The 18,133-nt window shown below is 41.0% G+C and overlaps 1 protein-coding gene across 3 annotated transcripts in view; it reads left to right on the forward strand.

Annotated features, from left to right (window-relative positions):
* LOC130172703 (intermembrane lipid transfer protein VPS13B-like) overlaps window positions 1-18,133 on the forward strand; it is a 322,841-nt gene that overhangs the window by 243,563 nt on the left and 61,145 nt on the right. For all 3 annotated transcript variants that reach the window (XM_056381575.1, XM_056381576.1, XM_056381574.1), the window contains exons 38-41: window positions 326-721; window positions 12,804-13,006; window positions 14,330-14,546; window positions 16,480-16,664. In XM_056381575.1, coding sequence (XP_056237550.1) covers window positions 326-721; window positions 12,804-13,006; window positions 14,330-14,546; window positions 16,480-16,664 — 1,001 coding nt within the window. The remainder of the gene's footprint in view (window positions 1-325; window positions 722-12,803; window positions 13,007-14,329; window positions 14,547-16,479; window positions 16,665-18,133) is intronic.

The following is an 18,133-nucleotide window of genomic DNA, read 5'->3' on the forward strand; positions in this document are numbered from 1 at the left end:
TCCATTTTCTATGCACAAACACAAACAGCCACAAACAGAACTGCAGAGAGATCCAGAAACTACTGCATACTACACTTACTGCACTTATGTGTTTTTTTCCCGGCAGTAAAGTTATGTTTTTGTTACCTGTCAAAAAGCATTACTGCTACTACTGCTTGTTTGGTTTTCTTTATTATTCAGCACTTCATAAAGAAGATAAAGTCAGGATGAGCACAAAGAGATACTTCTCCCAGAAACTGTCCACAGAGGGAGTTGTTGTTTAGTCACTGTTTAATGTTTCATCTTTTCTTTAATTCTTTTTCTTTCTGTCTCCCTCTCTCCACAGCTGAGCTGAACATAGAGCTTTCACGCCCCCTCAAAATAAATCCTACTCTGGCGAAGCTGGAGCAGGCTAAAGCCTACCTGAAGAAAGTCCTACCAAACCATGTGTGGGATTCCTCCACCAAACCACCCTCTGCTTCCTCCACGCCTCATTCCTCCCCTAAGAAGACAAAGCCCAGGTCCGTTCTCTCTCATTCGGACCCCCACCATCAGGCCTCAGCTCTGGGTCAAAGCAGCAGCTTCAGGGCCCTGGCGTTGTCCTTCCATAAGGTCTCTCTCGACACTGCCCAGATTGTAGTAGTCATGGAGACGGAGGCTCATCCAAAGAAGCCCAGCGTGACAGTATCAGTATCAGCCATGACAGGAAGTCTGAACATGAAGTCAGGGCCAAGGATAGAAGGTGAGTAAAGACAAATATCTTCCATTTGTAGAAACTGAAAAATGATTTTGAGCTTCTTTGGGCAGAGACACAAGAACACAGATGCACTGGATCACAGGTGCAGAAACATAAAACCACATCTTCTGTAATTTGCTGCATTAATTTGTAATCGACTGAACACCAAAGCAAGTAATTAAATGAAAAACATACTTGGCGGTTGTTACCTGAAAGGGCCAGCCAAATATTAATTGTCATAGTTCTTCAAACCTTCATAGACCTTAAGTTCACCTTTATGTTTTAGCCAGAAACATAGAACCCATATAATTGTTAATTATTAGTTGTAAATTATACCAGCATAAAGAGGTTTTCGTGTATAACCTTCCATCCGTCACTGTTCCATTTTTTTCATTTTCTCCAACTCCCATGTGTTATCTAAGCTCAGTACATGGCCCATGTTGTATCACTCCAAAGTAACAAGGATCTGGACCTTAAATGACCCACTGTTACTTTTTCTTAATGTGAAAAGTGAAAAACATCAAACCAGTGATGTAATCCATCTTATTCTGTTTTATTTCAAGATATTGCCACTTGAATCAAGGAAATTCTTGAAACAGGTGGAGCTACATTGGAAACAACTGCAATGACTTCACCCCATTTGGCAGATTTTATCATATTTTAAAGAAACCACAATTTTAAGACTCTGCAGTACACAACAATAAATGTACACACTTTTTTGTGGTGTGTCATTTGTCTAGTACCCTAGCTCATGTGAGCATGTAAGCCAACAGGAATCAGTCCAGGCCCTTTGAAAATAAAGTACAGTTACACAAAGCTCCAAATATCCAATAAAATATGTAGTGAAGAACAAATTGTTCTGTTTCTTGTCATTATGTTATGTAACCAAACAAATATTGATGTGGACAAACTCTAAAGCGCTGTACCCAGTGCACCCCACTCTTCTATTTGTTATTCATTCAGATGAAAATTTGTTAGGAATGTAGCTGGAGCTCAAGCAACATGTTCCCTCAGGATTGTGCTCAATTAAAGAGCAGGTTGTATTAAGAGAACAAGTGTAAATATGCTCTAATACTGCAGTCAGTAAGTGTATGGGCCTGTGAGTTTGGAATATTTATTGATCAGTATCTCACTGTGTATCACTTTGCCAAACTTTCCCCTTTCTACACTTGTTTGTTGAAGAGAACGTGATGTCTCAGCTGTTTTTGGAAGATTTGATGCTGTCTTTCACTCATACTGGGAAAGGTTGCGACTCAAATAACAGTATTGCTTTCAGTATTATTTGGAATATTGCTGTTTTTTTACACATGCTAGCAAAGCCCTCATTTGCCAAAAACAAGGTTTGTAAGTAAACTGTAAAGTGAGATGTTTGTGTTAGTCTTGGATCTTAAGTTGGTTTGAGACTGTGTGTATTTGATTGCAACGATATGTGTATATTAGGGTCTGAGAGAGAATGATATTTCATTTGCTAATGTATGAGTGTGTGTGAGAGTGAGATGTTTGTTTTCATGTTAGGACCAAACCCTGCCTTCATCGACACTGACTATTATCCAGGAGGCATCACAGTATTTCCATTATGACAATCAGATCTGCTAATACTAATATAAATTAAAAAGCTTCCAATTTCTCTGTGCTGTTGGGTGTGACCCAACGTGCTGTTACAGATGATCATGGATTTTTGGATTGTTTTTCAGTTTTTGCTATTTTCTTGGCATGTCTTCCAAACTGTACAGCAGATGGAAACAGAGAGAAAAGAGAGTGAGGAGCTGATGTGCCACACGCAGTAGATAACAAGGGGACAAGTTGACTCATAATTTAGCAGGTAGATGGTTTGTACCTTGGTGCCGCTGAGCAACACATCTCTGTTGGGGGTGCAAAGGAACAAGGATGGAGCTGGGGCTGGGCTCCCTAAGTGCCTGCATCTGTTTTGCAGATGTTGTTATATAGGGTTACTTCAGATAAAATGATTGTCGAAAATGTTAATTAAAACCTCAAACAATTTGCACTTGTTTACTCAAATCTGCATAACTGCACGGTGACACAATACTCAGCACCCGTGCCCTGCCCTGATTTTCACCGGCTTTTCAGCTTTCATTCTTCATCCATACTTCAATAAACACAGTTGAAACGTTGTGTGCAACGCAATGGAAAAAGAAATAGTTTAGACACAATTTTGCTAATATGAAAACTAATCCCCTCCCACTCATTTTCCATTCAAATGATTCTACTATTTATAGTCACTGCTCTTCCTTTGCGTAAAGTAATACTTTTTAAGATATTTGTTATTAGTAGTTCTTTGATTCATTTACAGTAAACACAGGAAATGGAGATTAGTGTACAGTGAACTGTCTTTTCATGGGTATTGTTTACTCTACCATTACAAGCACATTGATAGACATTACAGTTTGACTGAACACAAATAAAAATGGTGGGATCAAGATCACTGGTGTTTATTGACATCCACTGGATCAGTCGTCCCCAGTCGGGCTCCAAGGTCTGTGTTGTTCTGGCTCAGAAAACGTAACATTATGTATGTATGTTCTGAACAAGACATTATAATATCTGCCCATAAAACTAGTGCTGTCATTTTGTGCAGTTAAGGTTTGATTCAGCTCCTCATATATCATATATGAGTGTTCTCTGAAATACCTGAGAGGTTTGAGATCCTCTATATAGATCTCATTATAGGCCCTGATATTTCTTGTTGTCTCATCTCTGAGAGGAGTAACACCTGTGTATGTTGCCAGTAGAGAGCTACAAAGTTTTCATGGCACCAAATCCCCACAAAGAGGATCTTTTATTGTGTGGGAAAGGGTAATTGGAAATACATTTCACAAGTTATCCTGCTGAATAACATGTTTGTCTCACCCCGTTGTTTCTTTTCTCTCTCTCTTGATAACTTTAGCACTCTTATAGATCTTTGTCACAACACACATGGTTATTTTCCCAGAGGGCTTCTTCACATAGTGTTTCCAGATTTGTTGACATCGAAAGGAGACAAACTGTCTCAAATTACGCAGAGCGATCACTGACGACAATAGATGTATCTGCTGACTCTTAGCCTTAGCTGCACTGCCTCCATCACTCACCACCACCCGGCCTCTCCGGTCCTGCTCCATACCTCAGAAAATGGATACCTTGGAATTTTAGGAAGATAAAGGTTAGGATTCCTGTTCTGTAAGGTTGAGCATTTGAGCTGCCATAATAAGTCAGCAGGAATGACCCCCCTGGGAGAAGCTGTACATGAGAGATGTAAGACAGAAGAATGTAGTATTACTACCGCTACAGTATGTACCACTACTGTTGCTGCTTGTGTTGCGTTGCGTTGCCGCTTCTCAGTGGCAGGCTGAGATTGATGGACCACATCCTGAGCAGACCTCAGGATGATGCCAGTTTGTAAGAGGAAGCAGAGGGGGGGGGTATGAAAGAAGGGAAGCAGGAGGGTGATGGAGATAGAGAAGTAGAGGGAGAGAAAAAATGAAGATGTAGTGACAGAAATGAGAGAAGAAGGAGTAAGATAAAAGAAGTCATAGGAAATAAAATGCTATTTGACAAAGAAAAATAGCAGAACTGTGCAGAGAGGAGATTCAGCACAAGAAAGTTTAAGAAAGTTTAAGAAGAGTAGATGAGGAAAAAAGTTGAGCCAAAAAACAAAGTTGGAGAAAGGCAGACAGGAAGCAAAAGGAATGGTAGAGAAATGAAGGAGATATAATACAGGGCAGAGGGGGAAACCAGAAGGCAGTCAGATTACTCTGTGTGAGCAGTAACATGGGTCTCTTCAGTATATGTTTTTGGACTCACCCCGCCCCACCCTGTCTTCATTAGCGTACATCCATAGCTGCAGTGGGGTGAAGACCCTGTCATCCACCCCCCCCCCCAATCCATGGAACATCTGGGGCTCTGTACCTGGTCATGGCAGCCCCCCTCTGCCAGGGGACAAGATGGAGAGAGAGGGGATTAGGTTGACAGTGAGGTGTGTTACCAGATCCTGTGTTAATGAAAAGCAAGTGGAAGCCCCACATTCCTCCCTCCATCCACGACTCACCCCTCCCCAAGGTAGGGGGGCATTTATAGTTCAATGAAAGAAAGGTTGGGAGGTGGGCAAGAGAGAGAGAACAGATGTCTTAAGGTCCATGAAACAAGACCCTCCCTAATCTCTCAGCTCTCCGTTAGACTGCCCATAGAGTGCCCCCGATTTCCTAAGAACACACACACACACACACACACACACACACACACACACACACACACACTTAACAGCAGACTCTGTTGCTAGTGCACACGTTTCCATAAGCATACTACAACTACACACACACACACACACACACACACAGAGCTTTCCTTGGTCCTCTGCCTCTGTGGAACCCTTGCTTTTTCATGGTGATTTACTCCAGCACACTTGTAAAGGAAAACGTATGTTCTTTGAATGAAGTGAAAACTACCCATTATTTATTTATGTCTCTTCATTTTTTTCAAGTTTCATTTTGTTTCCATGGCCAATTTTTGAATTACACTCATGTCAGTGTGTTTACTCTGCTGAAAGAAAGCCACTCTTTTCCATTTATCATATTATCATATTATTTCTGTTTCAATAGTTTAAGAGAAAAGCCGAGCAAAGCCAAACTTAAAGAGATTTATATTTGGAAATGCACCCTCCTGTGATTTGGCAACTTAACCCAACTTACCATTGACTATGACTATCAGAGACAAACATAAACAAGAGTTTACAGTTTTTAATTGTAGTCTTTTATTAAATGTTCAGAACTCATATTTTGAGGAAGATTGATGGCTCTCAGCATGGAGCTATGTTGAGCTTACAGACTACACTCTGTGGAAACTTGAACCAGGAGAATGGTCAGAAAGGTTATTTTCATAAGCAATCAATCTGATGATTATTTATCGGTTAATTGATAAATTGTTTGGTTGGGCGATTAAATGTCAGAATGTATTGTTAAATTCCCATCACCATTTCCTAAAAGCCAAAGTAACCTCATCATACCTCAACCTCATCTATGTCTTACCATCACTCCAAAACCTAAAGATATTCAATGAACTTTCACATAACCCAGAGAAAAGCAGCAAAGCCAGGACAATACAGAATGTTTGGCATTTTTGCTTGAAAAATTACTGTAACAACTAATCAGTTATCCAAATAATTGCCTGATGTTTTTCAGTCAGTCAACTAATCATTTAATCTACTAATTGTTCCAGCTGTAGTATAGCTTTACTTATTAGAAGCACAAAGACCTGACAGTTAGTAAACTTGCCAACTCTTCAGTGGAAAATGAACAAACTGCTTGACCAAAGAGGTTACCTAGCTTCTAGCTGTTGTGGTGCCGCGGGGCAGGAGCAGGTGTGAGATTGATACCACTAGCGTGCTGTAGTGGTTAGCCCAGTGCAGCAGGTTGCATGGCCCACTGTGGTTCTTTGTGGCCGTCATCTCCCTCACCTCTGACTCCCCAGGAAACTATGTTCGATTCAGTCCCGCACAGGAGCGGAGCAGCAGAGTGAGTTGATCACTCAGAACGACTTCGTATTGATTTGCAGTGACCCCTTTTCTCTAAGGAAACATGGAGTGGAAAAGTGGACCCACACCATGCCAGTAAAATGCCCTCCACAGCATAACAGAGCCACCAGATCCCCTCACTGTCAGGATCAAGCATTCAGGCCTGTATTATTCTCTTGATGTACACCACACATGCACTTGTGGAGAAGATGGCGAAGGATGACTCATCTCACCAGATCACTTATTTCCACATCTCTGTAGACCAGTGCCTGTGGCTTTTGCACCACTGAACTGTCAAATTTGCATTCATTTTTGTAATGAGGGGTTTATGCACTGCGTCCCTACTATAATATCCTTCTCTATGGAGTTGTGGACTGACTGTTGCTGACAGTCTAATCACATCCTGCATTGACATTTTCAGTCTGAGGAAGAGCTGCTTCTGTTTTTCTTCACATATCGCACTAATGCACAAGCATCACGGTCATCAAACATGCGCTGTTGACCACAATTTCCAAGCCTGTTTACTGATGTCTTTCCCATAGATCTAAATACAGATGTCACTTTAGTCACTTTTCCTATTGAAACACAGGCTTACCATCTTGATACAAAGTGAGAATCAACTGGGCCTGCCCAGTATTTTTACACATCACAGAGCATGACTGGATATTAATTGCTTAACTGTACCATGCAGTGCACCTTTGTAGAGGCATCTGCATTTGTCATGTTTCTCTACCCATTTATTCAGGGTTTTTTTTTTCATTTGTCACCCATATATAGCTAATGTGGGAATGGCCACTGGAGATGTTCTGATACCATTTCTTACTTCCCGATAATGATTCTGTTACCTGAATTTGTGTATCAGCCAATACCAAGTCCTGATCTGATACCATTTCGTTAAAAAAGAAAAAATTAACTGTGCACTACTAACCCTGTATAGATGTGATATGATTGCTGTCATTGTTGTATGGCATGGCTCAGGTTAAAACTTTTCCTCAGTTACTTGTCTGTATCATGCTCAACTTCACCTTTATCCAGTATCGCCCAAAGTACATGGACAGTAAATTCAGAACTCTGAGAGATTAAACAGTCGTAATCCAGAGCAAAACTATGTGCAAGCACAATCAGAGGTTATTTAAGGTCATAAGGTTCCACTGTGTACTGAAGCAGCAGCATTCTTTTATTTCTTCCATTGTTGAGCGTTAGTCTGCCAGGCTCAAGTAACGTAAGGCTTGCCTTGCTGTTTCTTTCACTTGCCTGCTGGGCACTGTATATCCTACTTGCAACATATCACACGCATGCATGCACACACACACACACACACACACACACACACACACAGACACACACACACACACACACACACACACACACACACACATAGACACAAACCCCCACACACCCACACACCACTGGAGCTGCCAGAGAGAAAATAACCAAAACCAAATCAAGCCTGAAGCTGTATAAAAAGAGATGGCCCAAACTTGACCTAAAACCCAATAATTTGTCAAGACCCTTCAGGCTTAGGTTGGGTAACAGAATGGCATAAAGTGAAAATTCCAACTGTGGGAATAAGAGCTCTCTTTTTGACCATTATCGCTGTACACATTTTTCCGTAAAGTGGTGTTTAATATTAAGAAATGAACAGGCATTTACCATATGTAATTTGCTTATGCGTTGCAGCTGTCATTGAGCCCATATGTAACTCATCAACACTCATCAGTTACTGTATTTGTAACGGCTTGGATGACACACAACTCCCTGCACTGTGCCATTTTGGCTGACACTGTCCCCTGCTACAAAACCAGTTTCCTCTAGTGTCCTATAGTGGTCTTGTGGTGAGTGAATAGTGTATTTCTGTGGTGAGTGACAGTATATTACTTCTATTACTCTTACCATCCCAGACAGTCTTCGGGGGCCTCTGCTAGTTAGGTAATGACTCCTTTAGGTTTCTTCTAATTGATACCAGTACGTCCCAGGGTATAAATCAGTCAGGCAGTGGTCAGATAACGGCTTCCAGGGAGAAACCGACACGGTAAATCAGTCTCAGATCCTATCTAATCTTACCCAAGTGTTTGCCAGAGATGTATTTCACTTTAGGAAGATTTCCATCCACCCTGTTCCACCACCCAATTTGTTCCCTGGGTGTCATAGGTTGTACGTTAGAGGGTGTGCTGGTTTGCACTGTTGTACTGATAAGTCTATTGTAACAACATGACATATGCAGGTGTAAGTCAGTGTGTTCATATATGTGTTTGATCAAAGTTAGTTCAGAATTCAGTTTCTCATTATATTGACACAAACTTCCTATATTGCATCTTCACTTCATATATATATATATATATATATATATATATATATATATATATATATATGTGACAGTGTGTGTTTTAGTGCCCATATTAATTTCATTCAGTGGAGCCGCCTCAGATACCCCCAAAACAACAGCTGTACATTTACTCCGGTGTCTGTGAGTGAGTGAGTGTATCGCTTTTCCATATGGGACAGCCACATAATAAACAGTGACATAAAACAGTATTGTTGTTCATCCCCACACCATGCTTCTCTGTAAAGTTTTATGTGGATGGTTTAGGTATTTATCGGGCGTGTGTGCACATGTGTGTCCGTCTGTAAGGTGTGGGGCTGTATTAAGAGATGATCTGATGATAACTGTCCATTCATTAGCCTCTAGTATGGATCATTTCTCATACCACAACCACTGTATATGCTTGAGGTCAAAACTCAAAAAAGTTGCTATTTTTTTTCTCATTATTAAGCAATCTCATGCTCTTTCAGTTCGTTCCTATTTTATCTCTTTCTTTTTTCACTCCATCATTCTCTTTTCTCCATTGTCTTGTGGCTTTTTGTGCTTTTTATTCACAAAACACCTAATTTGAAAAATGCTCTGTTCTTCCATGAAAGTGTTGAAATGAAAAGCTCTTTTTATCATACATTTAATCGCTTTGGTTCACCACAGAATAAAACAAATAAGCTCTGAAAAGAGCCGAATTCTTGCTTCTACAAAGATCTTTTAAAATGGCCAAAATTGTTGGTACCCCTTAGAAGTGGTGATAAACAAGTTGATTGTAGTGATGTTTCAAGCAGACTTTTGTCTTTAATTGGTATCACAGTTGTCTTCATACTTGTAATCAGTCATTCAGCCTATTTAAATGGAGAAAAAGTACTTATTGCGTAGTTTGGTATCATTGTATGCACCACACTGAACAGGGACAAGAGAGGAGAAAAGAAAAGGGTTGTCAGAGGAGGTAAGGAAGAAATGGTCAAGGTAAAGGCTATGACACAATCTCACACAATCTTCCTGTGATGACAGTTGTTAATTTTATTGAGAAGTTTAAGGTCCATGGGTCCAGTCCCTGGACGCGGCTGCCAGAGGAAAATTGACCCCATATTGAACAGAAGGATGGTTTGAATAGTGGAACAAGAACCAAGGAAAACTTAAAAAGATATGCAGGTTTACCTCTACGATCAAGGCACAACAGTGTCCACCAAATGTCACTTTCTGAATGAAAGTTCTTAAGAGGACTGAGGAGCGACCGTCTTTTAAAGAAAGTTTTAAAGAAAGTTAAACTGGAGTTTTCGATAATGCATATGGACAAACCACAGTGCTTAGGGGAGACTGTCCGTTAGACAGATGAAACAAAATGAGAACTTTTTGATAAGTTGCATCAGCTCTATGTTAACAGAAGACAAAATGAAGCTTTCATAGAAAAGAACACCATCCCCGCTGTGAAACATGGAGGAGCCCCATTTGTCTTATGTGCTTGCTTTTGTAGCCTTGAATCTGTGCAGGAAAATGATGAAGGCATTCTGGAGAAACATAAAGCCTGGTGTCAGAGAGCTCTGTCAGTCACAGGTCATCTCTCTCATCTCACAGGAGAATGACCCAAAACTTACATCTAAAAGCACCAACTATGGATGAGAAGAAAAAACATTCTGATCCTATTAGTCTTAATCCAATGGAACATCTATGGAAAGAGCTGAAACTCGCTGTTGGGAGAAGGCACTCATCAAGACTGAGAGAACTGGAAATAATATATAATGGAAATAATATGTTACATCGAAAATCAAAAGCAACTTGACTGTTCTATGAAATATGAAATAGAGAACAGTGGATGCCAGTTACTTGGTTTTTCTTTAAGTGGAAGGGTTCCAACACTTTTGGCAACGTCATGTTGAAAATAAAGGCACACAGGTACTGCCTGCCTCATGCTCCCGTACTTTCCCAGTTGGATTTTTTTTTCCTTTACATTCCTTCCTCTCCTTCCTGCTAATAGTGGTTCTTCACAGCTGAGCAGTATAATGTCTTTGGGCTGTCTGCTGACACATCTCTGTAGACAAACCTACATACCACTAACATGGTCATTCAGAGCAGAAGCAGGGATGGAGAGAGGATGGAGAAATGTTCCTGTGACTATTATTCAGCCTGGATGGAAGATTGGAGTTAGGGATCAAGAAAGAAAGGGATTCCCCCTCGTTAAAACCACTCCCAATTAGGGTGATTTTTGCTGGCCGCTGTTGTTGGCTTTAACACCAGGCACTGCGGTCAACTGGGCTTTAAATGACGCGTGGTGAGACAGGAGAGAATGCTTTGATACTGATTGTGTGTGTGCAAATATGTATGTGGGGTGTATCTGTTTGAGTCTGGTTGTGCGTCTGCATTTACATCTGTATGTATGAAGGAATTTGGATGTGCTTTTCTGTATGAACTTTTGTGTGTCTGCAACCTAAATGCGTCTCAATTTGTAGATGTTTGAATGAAAGATTCCCCATTTAACAAGCCAGCTTGGGAGTTCCCCTGTGCTGACTAATAAGTCCTAGCCATGAAAATAAACCCGATGTCAGTAAGTTCAGGGAGTAATCTCTAGCAGCTCTTTCTGCGCTGCAACACCAGAAAAGATTAGTAGGTAAACTAGAGTTTTTGGGCTCTAATGTTGAAAAAGATGTTTCTCACTCAGTTTACCAAGCCTGAAAAAAGAAGCGAGTCCAATTGTCTGTCATATCTTCATCATATAGACCCCCCTCTCTCTTCATATGTTTTTCCCCAAGTGAAACCCAGGCCCAGAGAAGTCTTTCCTCAAAGGACTGAGATATAAATAAGGACTTTTTTTTTTATTATTTGTATATGTGACCATTTGCTTACCATTATTGCATAGTTTTTTTTTTCAGTTTTACAAATAGTTACCCTTGTTGTTTTGAATGTGACAATCAACATTCCAACTTTTACAGTTTCTTTCTCTGTCTTTATTCTTTACTACTGTTAAGATTTTAAAAGTCAAACAATGAAATATTAGGAACTGTAATATATTTCTGGACTGAAACAGGTGTGCTGCTGCTTTCGTTTGCTTTCTCAGACTTGTAGCCAAGCAGACTGGTGTGAGAATTTTTAAAAAGGCATGTTTAAAGAGTCGTTTCTCAGGCCAGTATTAGTCATCCAGGGTTGAGGTTTCCAAATGGGCTGCTGCTGCTGTATCTTTAACTGACCAGATCAGCCCTCCCATGTCAGTGACTAGTAGAAGGGTTTTCAGCCCAATGATTTATGGGACCAAAAGGACACGTTCAGGGCAACCTGTGATGATAGTGGCACATCTCTGATTTAATGGAAAGGACAGAGAACGCTTAAACTTTCCTCATTAAATTGGGGTTTTTGCTACTTTTGGTTCTTTCAGGATGAGTGGGTGTTTGGCTCCACTGTCTGGATTCCATCAGGGTTTTCTCACTCTCATCATGTCTGCTAAACCTTTTCGTTTACCAAATCACAGAAACACTGACTCTGAACTCGAATCTATACAGATTCAGATTGGTGTAAGCATGACCCCAAAACACCTCTGTTCACAGAGACACGATCTTAATAACTCACGCTAGTTTTATGTTGTTAGCCTTAGACCCAAGTATTGTTAAAGTGGAAAAATGGTGCTTTCTTCTTTCAAAGAGCCAAGTGTTTACACTAATAATAACAGATGAGCATGATAGTTTTGAGGCCAGTGATGTGGATTTTGCTGCCTTGACATCACACACTTAACCTCGAGTTTGTTTCCACTAAACAGTTAAAGTAAATATTACTTAAAAATGTTGATTTAGATTGCATTATTTAACCAATCTTACTATATTGTACTATAATTAAGGGAACACTAGTGTCTCTGATCTAGTCTTTGTAACAAAATGCTGAGTTGAATAGTTAGAAAAAGTTGCTTTCACTGCAGATTTTTAAGTACAAATAATTTTATGATTTTTTGGCAGACTGGTGTAATTGAACTTTGTACAAAACAGATACAGGCACTCGTGCAACTGAATATTGAGGTTGAATTGTTTATGCATTTAAATTTCATCTGGCCTAGTTATAAATGTATCAGTTGACTGTGTAATTATAGGTAAAAATATCTTAGTATTAATTTTAGACATTTTTCCTGTCTATTTGATCCCTCTTGGTTTTTTTTTTTTTCAACAAATGATTTTGTCAACAGGGTGTGTCAATAACACTTTCTCTCATCATTTTCTTGACATATTATTTACCTTTTTACCCTGTGCCATACATGCCATTCATTGCTGCTTCTTCTGTCTTCCTAGATGCAGTTCAGGCTTCCTCCGTGCTACTGGAGCTGCAAGATGTGTTGGTGAGAACAGGGCTGAAGGACCGAAGCCATCTCCTGCTGGGGCCGTTCTCCTGCAGCACCTCCCTGGAGGCTCGGTGGTGTCGGCACAGCGGCAGCCCTGGACCTGAGCCCGGCCCCCCTAAACTGCTGCTGGACCTCAAGGGAGGCCTGCTACAGGTTTGCCCATGACATCATTTCAGCATCCTCAATCATATAATTTATCAGCCAACACAGCTCCGGTTTTTAGAGGTCAGGGTCACATCAGCACCTCTGCACCTGGTTGGGATTGAGTGTCTTGCTCAAGGACACTCACCCTGAGGGCTTGAGTGAGGCTCTTCCAGTAAAACGAACAGCCTCTAATCACGAGGCAATGCTATTGGCCACTAAAATATCATCTCTGTTCGAGTGGTTTTGGTTTCCAAATTAATCCTTACAGTATTCATGAGCTGACACCCACAGACACAGCTCATCACACACTTAACACTCCTCTTAAATTTACTTTTCCTCTTCGGTTCTGCCATGGCTTCTGGCCTCTTTGCAGCTGAAGTGATGACAGTAGGAATTGCATGCTGTAATTCCACTGTAGATTTGAGTCATCTGCTGGTTAAGTGGTGGAATATTATAAGGCTATTTTCAGGGGTGGGGTGGGGGTTGTATCTTATGTGTGTCTTTTTTCCTGTGAGAAGTTACATAATGTCCACACTGAAAATGTGACTAACTGAACGCATTATTACCAATGTATTATTCCACATTACTTCTTCAGGGGTAACCCCCTCCCCTATTTTGGATGTTTCCCTTATTTCCCTTCATTTCGTGCCCATTAACAAAAACATCACTTGCAACTCAACACTTAATACGTAATCATACATTTCCCTTTGCAAATACTGGCGTTTGTGGCGTTTTAATCAAGTGCTGTACAAAACCACCAGAATTCCCTCCGATTCCTTCTTCTCATGCTTTCTTTCCAAAAACTTGAAAAAAAAAATCCCCAAATGTTCCTGTTTTTAGAGTTTAGTCATAACCCACCCTTGCAAGCTAGTGAGAAGCGGGCAAGCAGGCAGCTCCATGTGTGAAGAGTTTTTGACTCAGAGATTCCTGCTCCTTAGTCCAAACCCCAGACAGACCCGCTTTGATGGAGCAAGGGAAGGGGAATGCCACGGGTAAGTAAAGAGGATGTAAGGTTATGTTAGGTAATGTTAGTAAGGATGTGAAGGGGGTGATGATGTGGACAGCCCGGACTGCTTCTCTTCCTGTTTTGGAAAACAAAGTTGAATAATTGTTGACTCAGGTATTTATGAATCAGCTGTGGGTCTGTGCCACTGTCTAGCCTTTTTGTTTTCACTGTCTGTTTTTTACTTTAATTACTTCCAATATCTCTCTCTCTCTCTCTCTCTGTCTTGACCTCCTTGTTTTCCTCTGTCTCTGCTCATTCCCCCTAACGCACCCTTTACCCGCCGTTCCATACCATCCAGCTCACCCTCTCTTGTTCTGTCTCCACAGGTCTTCTGGGGCCAAGAACATCTGAACTGCCTGAAGCTGGTGGAGGAGCACCTGCGATCGTACCTTTTCCTCCAGAAAGGGGATTCAGCTGATAGCAGTTCAAAGGGCAAACCCTGCCACACACAGCCACCTCCCTCCCCAGGCTCCCCCTCTCCTCGGACAGAGCACAGCTCAGATGACCTGCGCACAGGGCATTTTCACTACATCCAGGACTCAGGTGAATGTTTATACAGTGCATGCTGAGCTCATGCAGAGATGACATGCGGCTCACAATATATTTAGCTATACAACTATTTTTAAGCCTGGCAGATAATTATACTATAAATAAATACATTGCTTAAAATACTCTAAATCCGCTTTTGAATTGACACATTTGCTGAACTGTTCGTTTCACATAAGAGCTTCAGGTGTTCAGGACTAGAACAAACTCACGAAGACTGATTGCTTGTGGTGGTTTATCAGCTGGCATTTATGTCACTAATTGCAAACAGACAAAATTGCTTTTTAAAGAGATTTATCAAAGACTCGAAGTAAAATGATATTTCTTGGGCATCGATTTTCCTCCTTTCTTGACAAGGTTTTCAAAATGGATGGAACAGTGGTAAGCACTGCTCCCTGAATCCATAGGATGAACATCATTCATAAACCTTTGTGACAAAGTGAGATGTCACTTAAGATACACACAGGCTTAAATCAGAGTGAGATCAAAGCCCTCTGTGGAAAGAAGTTTCATCGGACATGTCTGCCTGGTTCCACTCTGAGTAACATGCTGTTTATTCCCCCTCTTTGTGCTTTGTGTGTGCTGTCCTCTACGTGCACACACACAGACACACACAGGAACATTATACACAGAGGATCAAACTTCTGCCTGGCTGTAGACCAGCCGTCCACTCTGTCAGCTGTGGTTGAGTCTTTGTTTGTTGCACCGTTCCACTGATCTTTGATGCATTTACTCTGCTGACTGAAGCAGGAGAATGTACAGTAGTGAACTAGAACAGAGGGGGCAATCTGTCGGCAACATGTTGTCAACAGCCATGGAAACGGGCCCCCGAATAGAGAGAGTAGCGAGTGGCCCCTCAGGGGCCTGACACAGGGATAGATGGTCAGGGGAGTAGATGAAAGATGGATAGAGACAAGGGTGGAAGGACTCTCTGTCTCTCACTTTCTCTAAGTTCAAGCAAACACAAATGAAAGCAAAACCTCATGAAAGTGTCTTTTTTCCTTCTTAAGAACAATACACTGTCCACCTTCAAGTGGGCAGCTCACTGCTTCACAAAAAGGCTAAAATCAGCCACAGACAGACTTTGCTGCCCCTTGAAATGTGTTTTCTACAAAGAGAGTCTCAGTGTTTGTAGCCCCAGGGGCCAAACAAAGCAGAAGTTCTCTGCCTCACTGTTTTTTTCAAATAAACATTTTTCCAAAGGACTTGAATCACAAACAGCAGCCACGACTTAAGTCAAACACCACTCAGAAGTTTAGATCCAGTGTTATCCAGCTGTTGCAGGTGCAAGCCATGGTTCAATCAATGGATGTTTAGTCAATAGCAAAAATGTTTACTCAGCCACTTTGTTTATATACAGCTTCTTACGCATATAAACATTGTGAGCGTGGAAACATCCACAGTGCTCTTTTAGGAGATATTGTTTTGGGGGGTTCAGATTCCATAGTAGAAAATAACCATAAAAAAATATCACTGCACCAAAGATGCATGCAAGTCAAATATAGTTATTCTGCCACAAAAGGTGAATTTCATAATGTGAAAAGAATGATTGCATCAGTGTTTTCATCAGATTTTTTTCCAACCTCTTTCTTCCACAAGCATCTGAAAATATTCCAGGAGGCCAGTGAAGCTTTTGAACAGGCTCTTTGTTATGGAATTTTGTGGCAATGGGTTTTATACTACTAGATGTAAGCAGCACAGTAAACTCATAATCTACTGTATCTTAATATAAAATCCATCCAAATTCCAATCTTCTTTTATCTGTTCCCGTCCGCTATCAGACTTTATCCCTTCCTCCTCTCTTCCTTGTTTCAACTATTCTCCTCATCTTATTTTCTTATAGTCTTATCTCTCTTACCAAAAGCATTGCTCTTAGATTATTGACAGATTAAAGTGAAGTCATTCTGATATTATTGTTAATTCCTCGCAGCGTCCCAGAGATCGCCAGGACCCCATGAGGTGGTGTTCTACAGCGAGACAGAGGACAGCCCGGGGGTGATGCTGTGGAGATACCCTGAACCCCGAGTCCTAACCTTCGTCAGGATAACTCCTGTCCCGTTCAACACCACAGAGGATCCTGAGATCAGCACAGCCGACCTGGGGGATGTCCTGCAGGTAGAAATGCACACGTACATGCATCTGTTGATTGGAAGATTTGTTAAAGTATTATATTCCCAACACATACCACAGCTAGTGGTAAAGCAAAGAGTGGTAATGTGTTAAACACCCATATGTTACAATTCATTGGATCACTTGCATCAGGATGTGTGGTCATCTACTACAAGCAAGAGGGTGAAAGAGGCGTAAAATGAGAGGAGAATCTCACTCACTGCTCGCTGCTTAACATCACCTGCAATGAAAAAGAAATAAACTGTCTTAGAGCTGGGCTATGTGCCATTTTGATTCCCATGACATGAGTCATGAGAACTCCCATACCATACATGTTATTGAATGACAGAGACCCCTGCTGTTCCTCCAAACATGTAATACACGATCAGACAGCTGTGGAAGTCATTTTGCATGCTCTGGTGTGAATAGCCAGGTGTCTCCAACCCCAGATGAGGTTATATTTTGGCAGGCTGTAGCAGCTACCGAGTCTTCAGGGCCTCACTGGGGGACAGGACATCCCACGTTTCCTCCTATCACTCATCCCCTGCCTTTCTTTCTCCCGCCTTTCTTTCCAGCTTATCATCCTCGAAGGCAAGCCGCGTCCCAAATCATGTTCTTTCTCATCCTCCACAATATTCTTACCTTTTTCCTGGAGCTAAAACCATTCATGTTCCTGAACAAATAAATTATACCTCTTCTTTTCCAGCTATGTTTAGTCAGAATTTATTTAAATTTCCATTGTTATTGTGGTTTTAAATTCAATTCCATGTATGAGAAGTGACGCTAGAGCAACTGATAACTTATCAACTGCTGGATTGGTAAAATATATTAAAAGAATTGGTCAAAAGTGTAATAAAATCAGCTGATGTATTAAATTCATAATTATTGCTCTAACATTACATCTTTACAATGACTGGTAAGCACGAGTGGTACAATAATTTAAAAGTAAAAAAATATTTACTATGATAAAGTAAATCCCAACAGAGTTTTGTAAAACATGAGTCAATCTTAATGAGGAGTATTTATCACAAATTGAAGTTTTCATCCTGAAATTAATGGTAGTGGTAGGTTTTATTACATTCTCAGCCTGTTTGTAACGACTTTTTAATTGCATTTTTTGAGCCTTGGGGTTGGCTTCCCTTTCTTCCTTTTCCTTCTGCTTCTTTCCTCCATCTGCAGCAGAAGTTTCTCATCTTTCCATATCCTCCCTTTATCTCTCAGATTCTTTCCTGGACTCCCACAATCATTTCACCTACAGTACAGATGTTTTCTTCAGTCTGTTTATGTGTGCCGGCCCAGGAGAGGCAAGATATTGGAAGGTTCTGCAGATGTCTGACTTCCCAGCGAGGCCCCACAGCTGTAAAGTCTGTAATGAGCAAAACTCCAAAGCCTCTAGCTGATTGGCTGCATATTGAGTTACAGCGCAGAACAGATAGAGCTGATGTGTGCAGAGGAGGGAGGGCTAGAGGAAGAGT

Source organism: Seriola aureovittata, chromosome 7, assembly GCF_021018895.1.
Source record: "Seriola aureovittata isolate HTS-2021-v1 ecotype China chromosome 7, ASM2101889v1, whole genome shotgun sequence".
Classification (NCBI taxonomy): domain Eukaryota; kingdom Metazoa; phylum Chordata; class Actinopteri; order Carangiformes; family Carangidae; genus Seriola; species Seriola aureovittata.